The 23,706-nt window shown below is 39.1% G+C and overlaps 8 protein-coding genes across 8 annotated transcripts; 4 read left to right on the top strand and 4 right to left on the bottom strand.

The window, feature by feature from the left end:
• Window positions 1-3,227: 3,227 nt before the first annotated feature.
• C922_02186 (hypothetical protein) lies at window positions 3,228-4,200 on the bottom strand (the record flags this gene model as incomplete). Its single annotated transcript, XM_008817785.1, has 2 exons — window positions 3,228-3,935; window positions 4,126-4,200. 2 exons carry the CDS (start codon window positions 4,198-4,200, stop codon window positions 3,228-3,230), a joined length of 783 nt encoding a protein of 260 aa, XP_008816007.1.
• Window positions 4,201-7,875: 3,675 nt separating this feature from the next.
• On the bottom strand, window positions 7,876-8,845 carry C922_02185 (adenylate kinase; the record flags this gene model as incomplete). Its single annotated transcript, XM_008817784.1, has 2 exons — window positions 7,876-8,481; window positions 8,723-8,845. 2 exons carry the CDS (start codon window positions 8,843-8,845, stop codon window positions 7,876-7,878), a joined length of 729 nt encoding a protein of 242 aa, XP_008816006.1.
• A 1,138-nt stretch (window positions 8,846-9,983) lies between these two features.
• On the top strand, window positions 9,984-10,802 carry C922_02184 (diphthine synthase; the record flags this gene model as incomplete). Its single annotated transcript, XM_008817783.1, has 1 exon — window positions 9,984-10,802. One exon carries the CDS (start codon window positions 9,984-9,986, stop codon window positions 10,800-10,802), a length of 819 nt encoding a protein of 272 aa, XP_008816005.1.
• A 786-nt stretch (window positions 10,803-11,588) lies between these two features.
• Window positions 11,589-12,950, top strand: C922_02183 (hypothetical protein; the record flags this gene model as incomplete). Its single annotated transcript, XM_008817782.1, has 1 exon — window positions 11,589-12,950. The coding sequence occupies one exon, from the start codon at window positions 11,589-11,591 to the stop codon at window positions 12,948-12,950; it is 1,362 nt and encodes a 453-aa protein (XP_008816004.1).
• A 1,124-nt stretch (window positions 12,951-14,074) lies between these two features.
• On the top strand, window positions 14,075-16,477 carry C922_02182 (hypothetical protein; the record flags this gene model as incomplete). The annotated part of the gene is made up of 1 exon (XM_008817781.1): window positions 14,075-16,477. The coding sequence occupies one exon, from the start codon at window positions 14,075-14,077 to the stop codon at window positions 16,475-16,477; it is 2,403 nt and encodes an 800-aa protein (XP_008816003.1).
• Window positions 16,478-16,853: 376 nt separating this feature from the next.
• On the bottom strand, window positions 16,854-18,893 carry C922_02181 (hypothetical protein; the record flags this gene model as incomplete). The annotated part of the gene is made up of 2 exons (XM_008817780.1): window positions 16,854-18,622; window positions 18,833-18,893. The coding sequence occupies 2 exons, from the start codon at window positions 18,891-18,893 to the stop codon at window positions 16,854-16,856; spliced, it is 1,830 nt and encodes a 609-aa protein (XP_008816002.1).
• Window positions 18,894-20,248: 1,355 nt separating this feature from the next.
• Window positions 20,249-21,232, top strand: C922_02180 (hypothetical protein; the record flags this gene model as incomplete). Its single annotated transcript, XM_008817779.1, has 2 exons — window positions 20,249-20,879; window positions 21,138-21,232. 2 exons carry the CDS (start codon window positions 20,249-20,251, stop codon window positions 21,230-21,232), a joined length of 726 nt encoding a protein of 241 aa, XP_008816001.1.
• Window positions 21,233-22,004: 772 nt separating this feature from the next.
• Window positions 22,005-23,641, bottom strand: C922_02179 (hypothetical protein; the record flags this gene model as incomplete). The annotated part of the gene is made up of 4 exons (XM_008817778.1): window positions 22,005-22,144; window positions 22,502-23,219; window positions 23,360-23,464; window positions 23,627-23,641. 4 exons carry the CDS (start codon window positions 23,639-23,641, stop codon window positions 22,005-22,007), a joined length of 978 nt encoding a protein of 325 aa, XP_008816000.1.
• Between the last annotated feature and the right edge of the window lie 65 nt (window positions 23,642-23,706).

Here is a 23,706-nt window from a genome sequence, read left to right as displayed (position 1 = left end):
GTAATAGAATTACAAAAATTCTAGAACGTGTACATAATAGTTGCCATTACTTAACAGTTAACCTATGATACAGGAAAAAAAAAAAGAAGTTTCTAAAAAATAACGGTGCAACCATTCCGTTACACAAGCGAGAAAAACCTATAATATCAGTTTTTAATTCATGATGAAACATTTCCTTACATAGAGACTATATAATTATTTTATTTGCTCTTGCAACTAAGATGCGTATATGTAATGCCACCAAAAATGTGAAGCTAAATTTTGCTAACACGTTGTCTTATTGAAGCGGTAGAGGGAATTGTAGCCCAGCGTAATTTTAGATAGATAAGAAGAGAACAGTGCAGAAGGACACCATAAAAGGAAGGACACCGTCTTGCTTTACAAAAATGACTTTTTCCCTGAACTGTTCTATAGCCTATCTTTGCGTATATTGCGTACAGTGGAAGGAGAGGAGAGGGGTCATGTCAAATGTGTGGGAGTCATATGTAACGCCTCTAGTTGATACGTGTATTCTACCTTCACTCGCCTAAGGGTTCAGCTGAAAATTGTAGAATAGGACTGCTTTGAATTGGATCGCGGGTTTTCTTTCGCTGCCATATATGGATGATTTCGCATCATCTGTAAGCAAATATGAACAAGGGTTGGCAAGTATGGCTCAGTGGGTTCCTGGGTGTATGACTAAGCAGGCACGTACTGATGCAATAATACAGGCGTGAATAGGAAATATATATATATAATGTCATACCCTGCGTGTGCACATTCTGACGAGCTCGTCTGGAACCTTCTATGCCTCCTGCAATGCCCCCAGTAAATGCGCCACACAGGGCAAAAATGACAGATTTGCGCATCAGGGTGAACACCTCATTTTTTCAATTATTATATTCAAGTGGCCATAACGCATGTACATATTGTGCAGGGCGCCATGAATTCACGTGACGAGGGAAAGTCGCTTTCTCTTTCTTCGCCTTCATTGAAGGTGCTGTCATCCGTATTCGCTTTAAATTGTTACGAAAAAAAAAAAATACTATTCGCTTCCCCTTCTGGATGTATGCAGATGTAAACTTGTATTCTATTTTTGCGAGCATTATTTTCCGCCTATAAATTTAACAGTAAGAAATGACCAAATGGACATATCGGAACGGCAACCGGGGTTGGCGTGAAAAAGGAAATTGAATTATCGCTTATATTTGTTACACCTGCCGGTGATGCTAGCATCATTGAAACATCATTTAAATGATTAGAAAGGAATGTTCTTAGAGAACTACTTGTGGCCCCTCACCCCATATAGAATGTCCACTTTATAGGTACGCAACTTGTGCACCGAAATGAGAGGAAAGAATCTTCCCATCATCAAATATATAGTTGCCATGGAATGCACACAAATGTGAACACATACGTGTGCCCTGTAAAGTAATTTCTTAACGTCTAAATTATGCATGTACCCATCTATCACTGTCGTCTTGGTCCCATTCATTTGTCCTAAGTGTGCATTGAAGGGATTTTCTCCTACCCTCCGAATTTGATGGTGTAATTTGCCTTTCCACAGATTATTTGCTTATTTTCATGTAACATTTTCTGTTTCAGTAAATTTGAACAGGAGCGAGTCCTATCAACGCAAGTGTTAATTCCTTTTTTCCATCTAGCGAATGCATCTAATGTAAAGGGTGAAGAAAATGTTCCTCCCCTTATCGGGGGGGTCAGACGCTGGCAGATTAACCCGTCCGCTTATTTGTAGGGCACAAATAACTGCGACTATGAAGAGGAAAATGGATGGAACCTACAATGGAATTACTCTGAACAAGCCATTCATTAAAATTGATAGCTTATCAGTTTGCAGGATGGGGACGAAGTCTTGTAGAACGGTCCACTACAAAACTACACATATAGGTGTCCAAATCTACCTCCGGGGCTCATTTAATAAGTGGTAAGAACAAAATAATGTTCTAGTTATTCTGTGTCAATGTCGATATGTACATAAGGATGCCTTTAACAAACACCTGAAGGAACATGGGACTTCTGTTGCGTGTGTGCCCAATACTACGGAGTAATAAAGGAAAAAAATAAGTTGTAAAAATAATGGCACAAACAGGTGTGTCATTTGGGTGGATTCGTGCCTCTCGTGGGGTTATCCCTCCGCGAAGGTTATTCCCCGCATGAACTAATAACCTGCAAAGGTTACCCCCTCGAGAAGACTACTCGCCCCGAACATTTCCTCACTGGTCCCCTTCCGTTCCAAGGGTATACTACTTTTGTGAGGAAAAAAAAAGCAGCCATTTAGGCACATTTAAAGGGGGGGGAAAAAAAAATCGAAGCATCTTCATCAAAATTTGAATTTAAAAGGAATAATAAATTCCACAAATGGAAAAGGAAGTAAAGGGAATCGTTGTTTTACTGGTTTATCAAAAGACAAAAACATCTATTCTTGTATGTAGAATAACAGAATAGTAGCAAGTGTGAAAGGCTTTCTTTTCTCTTTTTTTTTTCTTTATGCATGACTGAATGAAAGGAAGAAGCTTTTTGCGGGAATAACACTGCACAAATGTATCACATATAGTGCATGATATCTTAACAAAAATATGTTTTCAAAAAAAAATAAAAAAAACAAAATTAAAACAAAAAAAAAGGGGTAAAACAAGGGGGGAAAAAGGAAGCAACAAAACGTCGCATCGCCATAGAAAGCGGCAAAACATATCGCGGTATCGCTGTAAGGCGATGACGCGCAAGGTGCCACATGCACGTACACATATATAAGCGCATATATACTTACATACATGCGTGCACGCATACAATTTCGAGTTGGGTGTTCTTAAACCGAATCCTTCCTCTATCATGACATTATACAACGCAGAGTGGCCTACACATAAGCCATCACCGTCAGACAGTATTGAAGGCTAAGGTAAAGGAAAAGGGATTGAAGCTTTCGTCAGTTTGGATAGTAAAAATGATGTACCCAGTGTATAGGAAGACATCTGGATCTTTTTTTTTCCACCTCGTGTATCTTCTCTTTTCGTCTCCCTGCTCATTAATATACAGAATGGTGCTTATAGCAGTTGAAAGAAAAATAAACTGTCTGTGCTTTCTTTAAAAACAAAAAAAAAAAGTCTTGTCGGCTGTGATTTAGCTACCCTAATGTGAACATCGAATCTTACTGCTATTAATTTTGGTGCGAAATTTCTTTTTTTTACTTTTGCTCTCATTTTTTTTTCATCTTGTTTTGCTCCTCTCTCTCACCACCACTTAAGAAGCGAGCGCCTTTTATATTTTTTTATATCTTTGGTCAGTTCTTGTTTCAAGCTTTTGTAAATTTTCTGCGTTTTCCGTTTCCATACATCAACAAAATCTTCCAGAAATATTTTAAACCTTTCTGTGTCTTCAACGGGAGAATCTCTAGCAAAGTCAAAAAAATATTTGTAGGAATAATAATTCAAATTCAACATCTTTTTGCCGATCGTCTTTTTGCACTTCATACATAACTCATTTAAATCTTCAGAGGGTATGTAATGTCTCTTTCCTAATTTCTCGGCCAGCTTTTCTAACTTAATTAACAATTTACGGTAATTATGTTGTAGATAGCAATGATAATGATAGAAGGTAATGTACATATCATACTCTACTATTAATGGACCAAAGGAATTAATAAGTTTATTTAATTGCTTTTTGGATAATTCCATGTCAACATCTTCCTCAGTAATTCTATATGGCATGGAGTAACTCCTTGAGGCGTTACCAGATTGACGTTTGCATTCTTCCCTCATTCGATATCTTTCTCTCATCATATTTTTATATGCAACTTGATCTTCTCTGCTGTCATAATTGCTTTCATTTCCTCTCCCCCTACTGTATGAAAATTCTGATAACTCTCTTGATGGACTATCAGAAAATCGTGTGTATGTTGTCAATGGAGAATTGCTTGATTGTAGCCTATAAATGTCATTCTACAAAGAAAGCAACAAAAGGGTTGTTAAAGTAGTGAATGAAAAGGCGTCTCGTGGGCAACCAATTTGACAAGATAGCCATTTCGTCAGATTCCACAGGGGGTGCAAAAAAGAAAAAAAAAAAAGAATGCATCATTTAGAGACAGCTCCTTTTATAGGACATGTACAACTCTCTCTTTTCTTTGCTTACCCGGATTATAATAATTAACAGAACAAAGAATGATAAGACTACAGCTCTGAACAAGAGACTTCTTTGGAAACTCATCTTCTTGGAACCTTTTTCCTCTTTTTACTTGTCAATTGGGAATGCAAAACTGTGAATATTTTGTGTCTTTACACCTTTGGGACAGCTAAATTGCTCATCATATACATTTAAGTTTACCTGTGAAGGCGGGAGTAGAGGTTATTGTTAGGCGGGGGATAGGCGAGGTTTAGGTGCGAGGCTAATAGGTGTCCGACCAATACCGACGTGCTCGTTCGTACGAGAGAAATGATTCCTTACTAGGATGCTATCCTGTAAGGTAATAGAGATATTTCAAACCTACTTTAACATATTTTAAAATACTCCATTAAACAAAAAAAGAAAAAGGAATGATAAAACACCGAAAACAAACTCTTCTGACAAAATCAAGAATACACTCTCCTTTTAGCCACAAGCCGTCAGGAATTAATTAACGCATAATAAGAGAGAAAGTTCGTGTGAACAGAAAAAAAAAAAAACAAAAAAAAACCCATCTTCCTCATATAGTAAATAAAAATCTGGACAAATTTCAAAATCAAATAGAAATCATTTCAATAAACTAGGGAGTCATTTCTCTTAATAAGAATAACAAAAACATATATAACTTGTTACAAAAAAAAAATTAAAATATATTAACTAACATTTTCGTGAACATAAAGCTTTCTAAAATTTTTAGCCATAATTCCTGCGAATAGCAGTAGGGCAAGAAGAGGGGGAGCGGCAAAAGGAGAAAAATCGTAATATACATTGCAACCAAAATTTTTTCGTACATCTAGTACATAAAAATATATATAAATATGTAAAAATATATGTAAATATATTAAGAATATAGTATATGTGTAAATATATACTAATATATATAAAATATACAATATATAAAAAAAATATATACTTAAAAACGTAGCCAAATTGAACAATACATGTGGTGCTATAGCCTGGAGGTTGTTATAAAATATATGTAGGGCGGCAGCGTTGCATTTTTTTTCTGTTCAACCATTCTACAGCGCTAGTCTGTGCGCTCGCACTTGTACGTTCACAAAATTCGTTCAAAAAAAAGTTCACTGGGTAAAAAAAATTCAATCCTACGTGCGTGCAAGTATTTATGCGTATGAAACTGTACATATGAATTTATACGTATAAATTTATAATAATATTATTATATACATAATAACGTAGATTTTTATATTTATTTGCCTCTCTCCTTTTTTTTTATGCTCGCTTCTGCATTCTTTCCGACAAAACTTTGTACTGCCTTTCTCTTCCGGGCGAACAAAAGGCGTATTTTATTTTGCTTCAGCCTTAACAATTTTTTCTTCTCTTCCTTTTTTTTATGGCATCATGTGACCGCTCTGCTAATCCGTAGCTTTGCAAAGATGCTAAGCGAATTATTGGGTAACATTTATTTTCAATAATTCCTGTAAAGCATCGCAGGATTGGGTACTCTAAAGGGGTGAGTTTAATTTTCGTTTAAAAATGAAAGAAAAGGTCATTCGCGAGGTTTATTCTGCCGTGTGAGGAAAGCAGTGATGTGATGCGATAGGATATGAGATGTTATTTGAGATGATTCGATGCCGTGTATATAGAGGGGGGGTGAAACCCATCATCTTGTTAGCGGCATAATATATATACTTATACGTACAAAATTGCATATCTGCATTCTTACGTACCCCCCAATCCCGCGTTAAAGCCGAAGAAACCGAATGAGGTAAAAAACTTCTCATTGACGCGTTCCATGAAGAGTTTTATTTCTCCAATATTATCTGTTCTAAGGAGGCTTGATGAAATGCGATGAAGGAGGTAAGCAGGAAAGATGGCTTAGGTAATAAATTGAAAGGGAAAAAAAAAAAAAAAAAAAAGAAGGGGAAAGAAAATTCGCCATTTGGCAAACATGAGGCGTGCAAAGGGAATTGTAAAAATAAGTGCAGATCCCATTCTGCATAATACTCACCTCATACAATTCTTAAGCTTAAGAAATTGATAGTTTTAAATTCTGATTTATGCAAACCATTGAGCCATTAAGAATTGCACCGAATATGTGCTATCTTGTTCGTGCGGAATTCTTTTCTGTTAATTTATACGTGATAAATTCATCGCTCATTTGTTTACCCCTTGACACCACGCACCGTTTGTGGTACCAGTAATGATAAAGGTGGTTCGCATTTGCTCAACGTTTGGGTGTTCATTTTGACCCTAACTCCACGCACAACACATAGCTGTCTGTTTTCAGCAGTGGTCCCTCCGTGTGGCGTTTAGCATCAACAAAAAAAGGGGGCGAGTTACCTTTCCCGATCTCTCCGCTTTCATTTTTTGCTAACTTTATGCACTGGGACAAATAAAAAAATTTTAACGTCGCTGCGATGTGTTTCTTAAGCAATGAATCTGTACACATATAAAGGGGAAGAAGAAGGATTAGGCCTAATGCCTTCTACCTACATGACTTGATCCTGTCTAAAAAAAAATTGAGACGTGGTAAACTCTGCTCCCCGAAAACTACAGAGCAGGGGGTGAAACATCCCCACCGTTGTTTTGTGTATTCCGATCAACAATACTGGCTTGTAAGTAGATGATAAGTGTGCGAACATTTGACAAAAAGGAAGAAACAAATTCCTTTTGAAAATTTTGTCCCATGTGCAAACAGTACAGAACAGAGGAAGGCTCCCGAAACTGCACGAAATGGTGCGTAAAAGTGACTCCAAATGGAAGTTAAAAAAAAAGGGGGTATGCTATAGGTATATGTAAATTTTAACGTTCCAGACGGTTATGTAAACCTCATTTTGCGCTATCATTCGGGGAAAATTATGAGAAGATTTTTTAACGGACTTCCATTTTTATAACAAAGAAAATGTGAAGTATCGCCGCGCGTTGCTCTTTTGACGCATGGCATTCTTCACCATAGTCGCTCCCCTTTTTTCTGCATTTGTGTTTGCAAATGTGTATACTGAGGAAACAGATTGGGCATGTTTATAAAAACTGCTCCATTCAACACCGAATGGGGGGAAAAACTTTAGCATTAAAAATGTTGCTCGCAGCTAGAGCAACAAGACATCGTACAACGGACTGAAAAAGCGTGGCGGAACACGCCCCTTAATGGGCATATTTCTAAATCTGCAAATGCAGTGCGAATTATTCGTGCCGTCCAACTTTTACCATTTCCAAAGCGGTCTTTTCCATTTTCCACATTTTTTAAATTAATATCACACATCTGCATTGTAGTTTTTTTAAAACAAAAACGATTGAATGGATGGAGGACGAAGGAGAGACATATTTTTATAAATGCTTCCAAAGTTCGATAAATAAAATAAAAGGTGCAAATAAAATTCAAATAGACTTCTCGTAATATGCTAGCAAAATGTAAAAAAGGAGAAACCAAGGGGAAGAATAGGAATAGTATAAAAAAAAATTGCCACAATCAAGAATTCGCCCAGCGAGGGCACATTTTTTTTTTTTTCGTTTTTTTTCTCAAAAAAGAAACAACCCTATTCACGAATAGAGACGCCTAACCAGCTTCCAAATTTTTACCCTCGGTGATGCGAACAATCGCCTTGGACCAAGGTTCGAAACAAATTGCGATTTTTAAGAATGATGGGAAAAAAAATGACGCACACATGCTACATGCGCATATCCACATAGATAAGGAATGACACAGTTTAGTAAAACAGAATTCTGAGAGCTTCGCCAACAGGAGGGACAGGTAGACGATTATCCACCTATATGCTGCGATATCTTTTTTTCGAGATCATTTGCAGGCTGTGTTGCATCCAAATTGATTAATAAATTTTTGTCTTTATAATAATTGATTAAAGGAGTTGTTTCACTTTTAAAAACGTTGAGCCTTTTTTTTAAAACTTCCTCATTATCGTCTTCTCTCTGTATTAAGGGCTCATTTGTTATATCATCCTTAAAAGGCGTTTTTGGAGGATTAAAAGTTTTATGGTAAATTCTTCCCGAAGGTTTGTGAATTAATCGGCCACTTATTCGCTTGACTAATACATCGTCTGGGACGTTAAAGTAGAAAACTCCATTCAGCTTCATTTGATTCGTTTGTAACAACTTATTTAAATCTTCCGCCTGTTTCACATTTCGTGGATAACCATCAAGGATAAATCCCTTTTTACATTGTGGAGATTTTAACTTATCGTCCACCAAAGTTAGAACCACATCATCATCCACCAGCTTTCCTTCATTGATAATATTTCGGATTTTATTTCCTATATCATTTTTCTTTTCCGCTGCTTCTCTTAGTAGGTCTCCAGTAGACAAATGGCAGTAGCAGTGCGACTTCTTCAGATTGAGCGATTGCGTCCCCTTAGAAAAATCATGGAAAAAAATTACGTGTGTGTGCACCTGTGCGATCTCGTCAACATCTCTCTCACAACCATGTAGGTACGCGTATATATACACACCATACAACTGGTCGCGCTAGAAAAACCCTCAACCACACATGCGGGTACTACACGCAGGCCACTACCCGGCCGACAGAAATAAATGGATAAACTTCTCCATCTGCATTTTCACAACAAATTAGAACTTTCTTCTCTTTTCATACCTTTCCCGAACCAGGGGCTCCCAAAAAGATGTACCTTCCATCCGGTTTATTTAAACATGAGTATCTTCTTTTCAATTCATTCAACAGGTCAACAGTCGAAAATTTTTCTAAGTTGTCGCTCATTATTGGGAAGAATTGTGCAATAGGTAAAACTAACAAATGGCATTTAAAGGGGGGAGGGGATTATTTGTGCAATTTGGTATATATAAAATTCTACTTATATATGAGCAGCCTTCAAAGGCATACAAATGTATCACACGTGCAGCTGATGATAAGCAGCAAGAGAAGCGTAGATGAGCAAACTGGAGAAGAAACAGAACAAGGGCAGGATCAGCGGCAGGAGCAGCATAACGCTATATTTTATATGAACAATGTTGATTTTTTTCTTTTTTTTTTCTTCTCATTACTACATATAACTGGTATTATGAGCATGGTATGTGGAAGGGTGCCTTGCGGTGGGAGGGAGGAAAAAAAATTACAACTTTTTAGCCTTATTTATATATGTGCCTTGAAGAAAATAAATAGGGGAGAAAAAGAGGAGGCCAAGATGAGGGTAAGCAAAAGAAGAACATTACGGCGGAAGAGTTTTAAGGCAAATATCTCTACGGCACTGTTCACAGTTCATTACTTTATAGGGGCAAAACAAGAAAGGCGTAACGAACGGCACAGGGGGGGATGTATAATTTATTTCCATGCCAGAATTGACTCCAATCTGTGCTTCACCATACCATTAACCTCTATGCCACGGGCGGACGCTTATTCTGTATGTAGATCTTAGTAAAGGGAAGATCTGAAAAGAAGAGGTTTACCGAAATGTATCCGGCAGGATATTCGGTAAAATTGCGAATTCACAGACGATTGGGGAAATAATTCTTTTAGCGAGGCTCCTGTTTAGTGAAAGGCGTTGGCAAAACTGCTTTCAGCGAAACCGCATACAGGGCATTGCAACTAGGAAAGTCCCAGAAGAAAACAGCGCGTGCGTCAACCGTTGCTAAATTTCTCAGTGCCTCCGCTCCTAGTCAAACAGCTTCACCATATTACCCCCTGCGCAATGGCAAAAGCAGTTGCGCCGTGCACCTTTTTTATAAAATAGCCACCACGTGAAGCGCGCATTATTGCATACGTACGACAGGGCGGATATATATAATATAAGTACCCATTTAAGCGCACGCACACACATGTGCATAACCGTTCACATACGCCCAGCCGTGTTGGCCTGAGCGTACCCCTCGGAACGCCCACACGGAGACCAACTGCCCACATGATGGCACTGTACATCATCGGCCTCGGGCTGGGGGACGAAAGAGACGTCAGCGTAAAGGGAAAGGAGCTGATTGAAATGTCAGACGTAGTATATCTAGAATCATACACGTCCGTTTTATTGGTTTCAAAAAATGCCTTAGAAGAATTTTACAAAAAAAATATTAAGGAAGTAGACAGAAATCTTGCAGAAGAAAATTGTGAAGAGATACTAGAAGAAGCAGTAAATAAAAAAGTGTCTTTCCTAGTTGTCGGAGACCCATTATGTGCAACGACACATCACGACATTATCCTTCGCGCAAAAAAAAAAAATATTCATGTCCAGGTAATTCATAATGCATCCATCATGTCAGCCATAGGAGAAAGTGGAATGCAACTTTACAACTTTGGTCAAACTGTGTCCATTCCATATTTTGAGGAAAGTTACAGACCCACTAGCTTTTACGATAAAATTAAGGTAAATTTAGACAACAATTTCCACACCTTATGCTTACTAGATATTAAAGTAAAAGAAAGGACCATAGAAAATATGATGAAAAATAAAAACATTTATGAGCCATCCAGATATATGACCATTAACGAGGCTATTGAACAGCTCCTTTATTGTGAAGAGGTTCTTAAAAAAAATGTCATTACGGATAACACGCGAGGCATTGCCATTGTTCGCATAGGGTCAAACAGTCAGCAGATTGTATCAGGCAACTTATTGGCGCTGAAGTCGATCACTTACAATGACCCCCTACACTCTTTAATCATTTGTGCTCCCACTTTGCATGACGTGGAAAGGGAATACTTCGACATCTACGCGCACAAATGTTGACATGTACATGAAGATATATGTGTACGTATATGTATATGTGTATACATATTTATATTTTTTTTTTTTTTCCCCGTTTGTGAGTCTCCCTCATCCGTCTTCACCTCCTTAATTTTTCATTTAAGTAACAAATTTGCTCACTAATTTTTAATTAACAATTTTGTCCTGTTAAAATTTGCTCGAAACAATATTTGTCTCATTTTTTTTTTTTTTTTTTTTGTATAGCCCCCAAATTGGAGGAATAAAACGCTTGTGTTGGTAATTTATTTTTCATTGGCTGCTTTTTTTTCTTTTAGCATGCAGGGTTTTAAAATGGTGTGCATCTGTTCACGCGTCCTTCTAACTTGGTACGTGTATTGTGTATATCTGTACATACATATATGTGCAAATGTATTCACGCGGCAAGTGTTGGTGTTTCTCCCCACGGCTCTGTATTTACAGCTACCAACGGTGCACCACGAGGATATACGTACAAAATGGAAGGGAACTTCCTCGAATTAACCTTTTTTGAGCAATTTTGTCCCTGCTCTCCATGGGCATAATGAACTTCCCCCAGAAATGCTTTACGATTCAGGACACGTTTAACGGAAGGAAGGTTAGAGGCGCGATACTTTTTAAAAAAGTACATACGAGCAGTTCCATTAGCGTCCCTATCCCATTGTTGACTCTGATACATTGTTGAGTATGAAAAACATGTACACTGATAGGGACATACCCATTTAAGGGCTTCCCTCCTATGCAAGCCTAGAAACTGCGCAGAATGCAACGAAAGAAAAGGAAAAAAAAAAAATGATTAATCTATTGTGTGCCCTATGCGCCCTATGGAACGTATTTTATCTATGCGCGCCGCTCTTCACTTGTCTTCATGTTGAAGACACTGTCAAAATTGAGTTACACAAAATAAGGAGCGGCGATTTTTTAAAAATTTGTTGTGCAGACTTTTGCTCCTTCCAAAAATATGACGTAACTACGAAGACATATCTGTTCATCAAGGAAAAAATAATTTTGCATCATTGTAAAAATGGCATTAATTTGTACCATTCTATTGAATATTTTTTTCACTTCGCTCACTTTGTAAAAAATGATCAAATGATCGAAATTGTTGATTCCTTTGAACATGGAAAGATCAAATTTACCGTTTGGGAGCCCCTTTTTGAATTCCTATCAATCGGGGGTGGGGAGAAATATGTCTATATGCCTCTCGGATTTTATGAAGCTAAGAAATGCAAAAGGAGTCACACAAAGGGGAATGGCCTTGGGGTGGACCCGCTGTGTGATAATTACGGCAGCATCGAATTTAGCCTTAGGAAAGGAGAGACGGAACCATTTTACGAAGGTGCACTGCAGAGAGAACAATATGTAGGCAGCGCTAAACCAGCTAAGACCGACGCGAATTGGAATAAGCCACCCCCCGGAAATAAATTTCCTTGTATGGAAAATTTACCCAAGGAAGGAAATCCTAAAAGGTATAATCATGGAGACGAAAACAATTCTTGTCAAGTAGATCCATTAATGCAGTTGTTTAATGAACTCATGGCTGAAAGGGAAAGGGAAAAAAATAGTTTTTTTCACCACTCAAACACATTTGTAGAGGAGGGTGAAGCTTACGCTGATAATGTGCTAATAAGTTATATTGCAAAAAAACATACACACAAAAATACGTCAAAACCGTGTGGCTCTGTTGGAGGCATATCTAATACATCACTCTACTTGTCACACTGCTTAACCCCCTTGATAAAAAATCTTCTCCTTAGTAACCCCATACTTATATTTTTATTTCAAGACCCAGCAATTTGCGACTTGTGTGCGAAAAGGATGACCATTGTAGGAGAAACCACACGAGGTGGAAAAAAAAGATATAAAAAAGGGTCTCCCCCAAATTACAAATGGATGATAAAATTTGCCTCCTTACTCTTTTTTCTTGCCATTTTAATTGCAACCATTTGGATATTTTTAAAGAGAAAGAAATGCAAAATGAAAGATGAAAAAAATCCGAGGTCTGCTAAAAAAAGGCTGGCCGAAATACACGTAGCGTACAAGAGCAAAATACAAACAAATTTTGGCTCAAAAATAAAAGACATTACGGATGAAGATTTAATAAATCTTATCGCTCATAATAAGGCGGAGCTAATCATTGTCTGTCAACCGTAGCACGCGCTCGGAGGGTTGTGGTAGTGGTAATTTTTCATGTCAAGCTGGAAAATTTCTGTGAAGAAGTGTTCCTCCCCTGCCTACAACGTTTAAGTCATAAAAAAGGTATACATTTCGCGTAGCTGTGTCTGTCATGCTAAATTTTTTGTTTTTACGCGACAATTTTCCTCCCCTACAGTCTGTCACCCAGTGTCATTGCTTCGCGGGGCAAGGACCGAGGATGTATATATAGTTATACATATGGATATATATACATATTTTTCCATTTTTTTTCTTTTTCTTTTCTGCTCATTTGATGTTTCAAAACGTTTCCATGGTCGCATACGCAGGAACAAAAAGCATGTGCATGTTGGAACACCCCCGCATTGACGTGGCTTACATAATAGGCACATAAAAAATGACAACTCGAATAGGCGGCAAATTTCGCCATAGAACAGCGTTCCTTTTAAATTGCTTCTTGTAATTCCATTGGCCAAGCAGCGGATCCACAGGCACGTCAAATTCGACTTTATCTTTTTTGTAACTCCCCTGCAACGGTGATTGAACTCGAGTTTTTTTCGCCTTCCCAGATAATTTAAAATGCAAATTAGTAAAATTGTTACATAATCGCCGGGAAAGAAACAAAAAAAAAAATGATCACTTTATTTTTTTTTTCTTTTGGAAGAGGTAGCCACTTTGTCATCCTCCCCTTCCAATACGTATAAATCCGTACAAGTGCGCAACTTAAAATGAGCACTTTTATCCGATATGTTGACTTAAAGTAGTGGGTAAAATTTAGCAACAATTTGTTCCTGTAAATGGCCTACATATGAAGCTCGTTGGATGCAAAAAAGAAGAGAAAAAAGGGTACAAAAAACTAACCTTTAGATGGATGCAGACTGTTTGAACGGGCCGACAAGGAACTACCATAGAGAAGCGCCGCACTGGAAAAGCACAAATGCGCTTTCCAAAGTGGATGATGTTCCTCTAAGTGAGCTGTACCATGTGCGTACATCCCTGCATACGCCGGTGTAGACAGGCGATCTTAAACAGGAGCGCGGGGTAGCCACGGGCTTGTTTCTTTCCCCCAAGTGAAAAGTCACACAGGGAATATCCCATCATCACCGAGATAAACTCCCCCCAAAATGTTCGACTCCTTCAAAGTGACTAAACTGTGCGACCACGAAAGCGTCAGCAGCCACCTAATAACGATAGGATCATTCAACATTCTCTGCGATTTACCTCTGAACCCAAGGGAAATACTGAATTTTAAGAAAAGCACAATAAGCTGCAACAATGTGGATGAAGACAAGTCTCATGAGGATAAATACATACGGATAACGAACCTGGAGACGGAAGCTCTATCGAATAAGTTATTACTAAACAGAAGTACCGTGCCGATAAAAATTCACATCATTTTAATTTCCTGCAGTGAATGTTTCATGGGGTTACCAATATTTTGCAAATATTTCGACGTATCAGATACGCACATAGTTTGCACAAAAATAACCTTCACCTTCGCATTAAGCGCAGTCGAGAATTTACAGACAAAGGAGAATTATTTGCCTCCCTGGAATGAAGAAGATGATCGGAAAAAGGAGTTTAGCCAAGAGAGTTTCAGAGAAGACAATTCCAGAGAATACCATTTCAGCAAAGATAATTTCAACACTGATGAATATTTGGATTTAAAATTAAGATTCCGAAATTCTCTACATTTATTATCATATAAAGAAAAAATAACCTTCCAGCAAAATGATGAAATTGTCTGTATTACTCCCTACAGCAGTGGGTACTCCTTGGGCAGCTGCAACTTTGTTGTTAAGACGGACCTTATGAATTTATGCATTATTAACAAAAGCTGCTATAATATTAAAAGGCACCCTTCTCCGCTAGATTTGTCATGCTTGGAAAAGGCAGACTTTGTTCTTTTTAGCGCATATGTGAAGGGGGATACAAGTGCGGAGGAGCCGTCCGAGGGGAGGAACGCGCAAAGCGGAGGACCCTCAAAAGGGCAAGCTCCAAACAGAAGCACCCCAAGAAGAAGCGTTCCCAGCAAAAGTCCTCCCAGCAAAAATCGTCCCAGTGAAGGCTCTCCCAGTGAAGACCCCCGCAACGAAGATCCCCCCAATGAACGAACCAGGGAAAAAATAAACATGTACGTCGAAAAGAACTACAAAGATAGCCTAAATAGGATATGCTCCATTATCCTGCGCACGATCAAAAGCAAGGGATGCGTACTGATCCCTGTGGACCTGCACTTCTTGTACTTCCTCGAGTTAATCGAGTTGATAGGCGTAGCCATCAGTAAATATTTAGCCAAAGAAGAACAAGTGCCAATCTTTACCATAATAGGAAACATCAGCAATGTGATTCACCAAGCAGATCTTTGTGCCGAATGGGTGGAAGAATCGAGGAAAAAAAAATGCAGCAAAGTGTCCAATCCACAGGGACCTTTTTCCATTGAAATTATGATAAAGAATAATCGACTAATTACAGGAAATGACATAAATGATATAACCAAATTGTTTAGGTACCCATGTGTATGTTTTGTCCAAGATTCATCTTTGCGATTTTTTGAATCATCCACCTTGTTAGAAAAGTGGGCCATGGAAGAAAACAATGCACTTCTGCTAGTCGATCCCTACTACGACCCTGTATCTGTGTTGGCCCCCTTCCACATCTACCTTAAAAAAATAAATGTCTTTTTTTGCCCCATTTCTTTCGATCTAAATGAGTCAGACATTTGGGAAATTATAAAAACCAGCGCCAATAAAAAATGTGTGTATCTACTGCCCCATGGATTTGAGAGGGGGTACAGTTCACCTTGGATAAGCAGTCAAGGGGACACCACACATGTAGGCAAACAAATCAGCTACAATGTTGGAGAAAAAAACGGGGGAAAAGAAAATTACAATAAAAGCACGAGCAACCCTCCATACGGAAACTACGCAAATGGAAATCCACATGGAGAAGTGAACCAAAACGACATCATCTACATTTACCCACTACGCACGAGGGAAATTATTTATGACACATTTTCCCAGGTGGGTAAAAACATGCACCCCGTTCCCTTTAGTGTCGATGGCACAAACAATTTGAAAAAAATATTAACCAAGGTAGATAACCTCCATTACGCCAAGGTGAGATGCACATATAATAGCACACTCTTTGGGGATTATATAAAGGAAGGTCAAATGGAAATATGCAAATCGGCCTTACACAGCAGGGAGGTAGATAATAAAAAAACAGATAATGAATGGATTAACGAAAAGGGCGTGAATCTCATGTTTGGGTCCATACGCGAAGAAGATTTCGTTGATAATTTACTCCAGTTTGGCTACAGAGAAAACGATTTAGTAGTAAACCATTCAGAGGGAATAAGCACGCCCGACGTGCAGACGGAAAACTACTTGTGGAGCATTACCATCAATTCAATTAACTCCAAAGTGATATGCTACACAAAGTACGACATCGAGGTGATCAGCAGCCATGCGAAGCTGCGTCAACAGGTTAAGGAGATTCTCCAGAGAATCACAACAACGCTATGATTCGCCCATGAGGAGGAATACTTCATAATGGATGAATAAAAAAGGGTGCCCATGAACGTTATACCTACTGTCATAAAATTGGCTACTAATTTTTGTGTGCACTGCCAAGTTGATGTCCCTCCCCCTGGTGGGCCTTCATTTTTGGCCCCCCCCTAACAATTTACGGTATATCTCTTGTAGCCCGCCGCCGTACCACGCTGCTGCACTTATTTGGGCAAAGTGCGGTTGACGCAGTTGGCACGTTTGTCCCAGTTGGTGCGTTTTTTTCGTAATAATATTTCCACTTTGTGTCAACTTCGCCGCATCATCGTCACAACTCCGACAAAGATGTGTCACAATTTTGATACCGCCTGGCCACAACTTCGATGCCGCTTCATCAAAACTTGCGCTTCCAGTTTCTCCGGTTGGCATGGAAGTTGCCCCATATCTGACCCTGCAGGCGCACGCGCTTGAGGTACCCAGGGGGGTGCTTCTCCATCTTGTCCCGCCGCTGCCTAAAATAGAGGTAATACTCGTCGGGGAGGTTCTCCACGTCGTTATGAATACCCTCGATTTTCAAAAGGGCATTCTCCCCTAGCGAGGCCACATACTTGGTTTTGAAGAAGCCTCCCCGGTCAAACGCCTGAGTTGTCAGCTTCCCATTATTGTAATACTGACTAAACACATTATCTGATTTTATTTTCATAACATTCGTTTTTGGATCAATTTGCACATGAACACTTGGAAGAACATATCCAGCTAATTTTCTTTCATATGCGATGTTGTCCTGCTCCAATTGACCCAACTCCATTATGCTGACTGTTCCTACTTCTTGCACTACATAGCGCAGATATATTTTAGCATTGATAAAAACGTCTTTTATTTGTTCCACGTAATTTATGTTAATTCCTGGCATTATTTCATTTCCGTTAAGGAGTATGGTGCGTACATGAGATGCCTTCTTTTGGATAAACTCCATTTTTGTTCCCATATCCATATCGGAGTTTTTAAAAAAAAAAAGAAAATCGCGAATTAAATAATTGTTACAGACCAGCATATTTATGGGCTTCTGCACATGGAATAACTCTTCAAATAAATTCATGCCATCAATAAAATTAAAATCATCATCTGTGAAGTCCTTTTTAAGTAGCAAATTGTGAACAGCGAAATTGTTATCTTTACTTTTCATATGTTCTTTAAACCAATCCATATAGCTATTATAATTTAACGTCTTCTTTTTGCTCGCTTCGGGGAAAGTAACAGTTGCGCCAGAAAATAACAGGCTAAAGAGAACATCAAAATAATGTATATTGTTTGCTGGCACACACATCAAAGCGATGGTGTTGTTTTGCTCCCAATTGAAGAAGTTCGATAATTGCATAGACTGATTGAAAATGCAGGTTGATAAAAACTGTACGCTCTTGTCGCACTCGTTTTCTTTGGATAAGTACAAATGGAAGGCACAAGGGGAATCACTCTGTCTGGAGATCATCCCCCTGGTGACAGAATTATCTGTATCTTCCGCAACCCCTCCGATGAAATATCTCTTTTGCACTTCTTTTATCTCTTCCCACATTTTCCCATTCGTCCATTGTTCATCCTTCTTCGGCTGGTACATAAACTTATCACCGAATTTTTCGCGCCCTTCTTTCAAATCGTCCAAATACTCCTCATGCGATAAAATATCCGGCCTGTCGTAACATATTAGAAAAGGAATTTGCAAGTTAAGAGTAATTTCTTCGATAAAATGCTTGTAGAATGGATGGCAAAGAATTAAATCGATGTTATTCTCTGCTATGTAAAAGGAATATTTTTGCTTTATCTGCTTTGTCTTTTTTACAGGTGTTGGGATGGACACATAATCGTAATTGTTCATTAAAACACAAAATTGAAAAACCAGTTGAGAGTAACATGGGGGGAAAAGGCACCCTATTTTTTTCCCCCTACTATTTGACCAGCCGGGAAGCCCAAAATAATCGTTTACATAGTACGCAAGTTTTTTATTCATTAAGAAAACTTCACTAAAGAATTGATTCGAAGAGACTAAGCAGTTGTTTGTGTAAATGTTGAATGGGCTGCTCATTAGACTTCTCACTGTGCTGAAGCGTCTGCTTGGGCATAGCCAATGGACCCCCATTTTGATATACATATTGTTACTGCGTCTTGCTGCACAGGGGAGGGTGTCCATCAATTTTCCTACGCACATAAATATATATGTCTACCTATACACTTATGTCTCATTTCTTCCGGCTGATGATCTCCAACCAATTTGTCCCTTAAATTGCTAATTAAAGGGACCACCACAATCACCTGCAGCGTTAAACTAAATCTTCGCGCTGTCAAAAGAGTACTCGGAGAATACGCCTCGCACGTGACCTAAAATAGTGGTAACCTCTCCGATGCACATTTTTTTGGGTTTCCAATAATTGGCCCTCATTTAAATCCGCACAGATATGCACTTATACAGTTATTATGCCTTCGTGAAATGCGACGTTACTCATTCATTAAGCACCATCCTCTGGAACACTCAAACTGGGTGTCCCCTTTTTCTGAGAGGGTGAAATATACGCCCCAGAGTGGTACTTCCGTTTGTAAAACTATCTCTACACATAGCACCATATAGCGAAGTCCATTGAGTGAAAATTCTCTCCTTTTCTTCTCCTTCTGATTGGCACGTACATGTAGACATCAGGTTGTCTAAATAAGTACCATGTGAGGGTGACGAATGGAGAGATATTCACATATTTACAACTGTGATGCTGTCGAAAGGTACCCACGTAAGGCTTAAACGTTTGGCATGCGAGTCGTGGAAAGCATAACTGAAGACAGGCTCAGAAGGTGAATACATACGTCCTGTATATGCTATGCATACGTGTTAGCTTGGCTTCCCTGTAGGTCATAAGGACCCAGACAAGTATGCACCTCCGCAGTGCTATCCCTGTTGTGGTGCTTGGCCAAAGAGGGTGAAAAGCGAAGATTCTTCAATTTTGTTCCTTTCCCTTTGATATGCCCTTCACGCGAAAAAGTTCGAAAAGTTAAACACATCTTTTGTCATACGTTTGGCGAGATATGTGCAGTGTGCTCTTGTCAGGCGTTGCACTACATTCATGTGGATATACGCACAATTGCTGCTGACTCTTCAGAGAGAAAAATCCTAATGTATCCTTCGCGAACACGTGACATAGCCCACTTGTACAAAAAGGTGGGAAGTGCATCTTGCAGTGGAATGCTTCTCCTCTCTGCGAAACAATAAATGTGACAAAATCTACCCCCTTTGAAAAATAGTATTTGGATTTTTTTTTTTTCTTTTTGTAGGGCCTATTTTTTTCTGGGGAAGGAATCACCACAAATACAACGTGTTCAAGCGAATCAGCTTTGTTTTTTTTTTTTTTTCTTTTTTTGAGATTAATTTCGAATAAAAGCACACAAGTTGGCGACGTTCCTTAATCATTCTTCACACGACTTTGTGTTATACGTACATATGCATGTACCTAATCGTATGCGCTAAATTGGGAACCAAAAATGGGCGAACATCATTCGGAAGCAGCACTCTTTAGCACGCTGTGCAGTCGCCGCTGAGTTAATATACACAGCAGGGAGGTTTACGTACTTGCCTCATTTTTTAGAACCTGATAAATCTTCGCGTGTGAAAACTTTTCTCCCCAGGAATATGGCCACAAGTGGAAGCACAAGCGCAGTGATTGTCCCAGTTGTGTTTTATACGTAACTAAAGGGGCAGCTGTTAAGCCGCTCCTACACGAAGCAGAATAAAAAAATAGGAAAAAAACAAAAATGGGGAGGAAGAAGCGAAAAATAAATATCGAACTGAAGCCCTTTTGCTACTACTGTGACAGAGAATTCGATGATGAGAAGGTCCTCATCCAGCATCAGAAAGCGAAACATTTTAAATGTTTGCAATGCAATAGGAGACTAGACGTAGCTAGCGGGTTAGTGATCCACATGATGCAGGTACATAAAACCAATTTAAAGACGGTACCCAATGCTCTGCCCAAAAGAAACGACCCAGAAATTATCATAAGAGGAATGGATGGAGTTCCAACTGAAATAATTGAAGAAAATTTAAGCAAATTAAAACAGAAATTAGGAGATAAAAATATTAAAAGACAACAGAGAGTAAACTGGGCACAAGTGACCATGGCACCTACAATGGAACAATTTCTACAGCAAGCTCAAATGGGGAATTTTTCCTTCCCAGGATTTAATTCCCCATTATTACCAGCAAGTAACTTATCACCAAATGTTCCCGCAGATTCGAAGAAAAAAAACACCCCTCCTATGCCTTTATTCTTACCGAACAACTTTACTATGATGCAGCCATCTCCTCCAGGTGCTATTATGTATCCACCAGTTAATCAACAGAATGCCACTATGCCCAATGTGCCACCTCCTAATCTTCCTTTCGGTGTGGCCCCACCTAATCTTCCCCCGTCTGCCCCACCAGGATTATCACCAAACATTCCAACACCTCCACCTGGTTCTGCTCAGAAGTATCCACCCAACATAAACTTCCCAGGATCTGCATTTCCACAAAATTTCTCTCCAAATATGTTCCCGCCATCACCCCATTCGATGTATATGCAACCTGGTCTTGGCCAACCACCGTTCCCTCCTCCAGCCCCATCTATGATGCCCCCCGCAATTCCAGTGTCTCCACCACCAGGGATGGCCTCACACCAGTCCGTAAAACCAAATGATGTAGACGCAAAATTAGAGGCAGGTGCACCAGTTGGGGAAAATTCAGACCAAACAAAATAGGACACGAAAAGACAGAACACTGATGTTAATAATAAACATGGAGAAATAACCAAACAGGAACAATCGCACAGTGCAGACGCGAATGAAAATCGGCGTGGAAGCGACTCCATAAGGGAAAAAATCGTAAGAAAATAAAGCAAAGTGGTAAAACCAGTGGTATATTCAAAATGAACACCTCGGATCCTTCTTCCAGTACACAAAATTTGCCACGAACATGTTACTTAAAAGTCGAATTATCATATCGCAGCGATTTTTTCGCCCCAGCTTGTTACTCCTCAACGGAGCTTTTTCGTAGAGCACAAATTTTCCCATTAGGCGAAAATTTTGCCAACTTCATTTCCACACAGTGTGTTGCATAAAAAAAAAGAAAAAACTTCTTCCTTCGTCTTTCTTCCAATTTGAACAAATAAATTAACAAAAAAATTGCAGTTTTGTAAAAAAAGTCAGATCGGAGAGGTGGCAAAACGTTAATTCGAAATGGTGTACCCAAAAATTGCAAGTTTGGGAACAAGTAAAATACAAAAAAAATGAGGCAAACGAGAAAGTAGATACATGGTTCTGCACACAGATTATCAGTGTGTGTGTAAGGGGAGGTATAGGTAGGTATGTATTTACGTGTGTGCTAACAAGTCTGCCCCTGCGCTTTAATGTCGCCCATCCCCATTTAACACACACGCAATCTGCACATCGTACCGCCAGCTATTCAAAATGATATGCACTATGGGGGGACTTTCCACTCGGGGAAATACGTCATTCCTATATTACTAACCGCCTAATCGAGAATAATAACTTTTCTCTTTTTGCCTTTCCTGATATCCACATTATCCGAAACGGTCGAGCCATTCTCATTTTCAGGATGTTTCACACCGCTGCAATCTCGTTTGACCTTTAAAATGTACACGCAGTCGCTGCCTGGAGAGGTAAAAAAAAAAGAAAATACACAAAAAATAGACAACGTCTTCAAAGGAATCTACAAACCAGTCGCACAAACAAAGCTTCCTAAATCTAAGAAGCATTCATATATTTCCCTTCATCTAATTGGGGTAATTTTTTCCGTGGTAAACAACTCTGTTTTTTTTTTTTTTTTTTTTATTTTTCGCTCCACGGGGAAAATATGCTCCTTCACTTTTTCCTCTTTCCAAATGATGGACAAGAAAAAATGACTAATTTTGTCCAGTGGCATGATTTTCCTTCTTCCCCCTCGGCGAATTAACATGGGGCACATTTTCACAGCGCCCCCTTTAATACTCGTTTAAAGAGTCCTATTACCATTGTTTTTAGATGTGGCTCCTATGCTACCGGGTAAAGTTATAACATTTTCTTCACTCCCCTGTTCACTTTCCGCTTGCCTCTTTTTTCGCTTACCTTCTGGCATCTCAAATGATTTCTTACACACATTTTGCGCAGGCGCATGTGGCTGTTTCTCCTCCTTTATACAATCCGAATTCGAAATGAAGACATTTTTATTCCTTCCTTGCAACGAATTTGACCGTCTAAAATCATTTTTTCTGTTCTGTGAGGTTTCCCCATTTTCACCATGGTCACGGTTCGTCGAATTCATCGACGAATCCATCACAATTATATCATTCGAAATGGAACAAATTTGATCATCACGTTCTCTTCGATTTTTAAATAAATTATCATACTGTTCTGGTGTTAAGCAACTTCCAAGGGAGATATTTAATATTTCCCCATCCTTCATAAAATTATTTAGTAGTCTCATTTCAGCAGCCTGTGCTGCCATTAATTTGGGGCTGCTATTACATATTCGGAAATCACTTCCTGCTGTTTTTTTCCCCCCACTGATTTGATTTCCTGTTTTTCCAAAAGTGTATAATTTATTATACTCTAACACTAGTTTGTCCAAGAGTTCATAAAATGCTCTGTCATGTCGGCTGTGCACTATGTGCGCTAGCTCGTGCAGCAGCGTCCCCATGATGTCGTTGAAGTGAAATAACTCCCCTCCCTTTTTTTTCCGCATCCGTATCTGAAAAGGTGCACAAACGTGTAGGGAGAGGGTACTTTTATGTATGTGTGCACCCCTTATACATATTCCTAGACCCACAGCTGAGGAAACCCTCACCCACTCTACTGCGCGCATGCAACAAACGGTCAGCCGATATGTACCTTGATTTCCGATTTAGTCGCAATGTTCAGCCCTAGCAAATTTGGACTGCGGGGTAAAAACTCGGACAGTAACTCAACCGAAAAGCGCATCTTCCTCATAATTGGCTGCAAAAAGGAGAGACAAAAGTGGGGGTATTAAAACGAGCGGGGAAATGTAGAAACGGCATAAAGGGTAACATACATCCCCACGAATGAATCGGAGTGGCGCCGGCAACACATCTAAAAGATCATCTGAGAGAGCATCTCCATGCACCCTGCATCTCCCACATTAACATTTCCCATTGTGTGCTCCATTTTTGTGGACATCTTTTCGGTTAGCTACCCCTCAGTTCTTCACCTTTCAGTGG

This window comes from Plasmodium inui (assembly GCF_000524495.1).
Source record: "Plasmodium inui San Antonio 1 unplaced genomic scaffold supercont1.7, whole genome shotgun sequence".
In the NCBI taxonomy this organism is placed as follows: Eukaryota; Apicomplexa; class Aconoidasida; order Haemosporida; family Plasmodiidae; genus Plasmodium; species Plasmodium inui.
The sequence above is the reverse complement of the archived record's forward strand: the minus strand, read 5'-3'. Positions and strand labels throughout refer to the sequence as shown.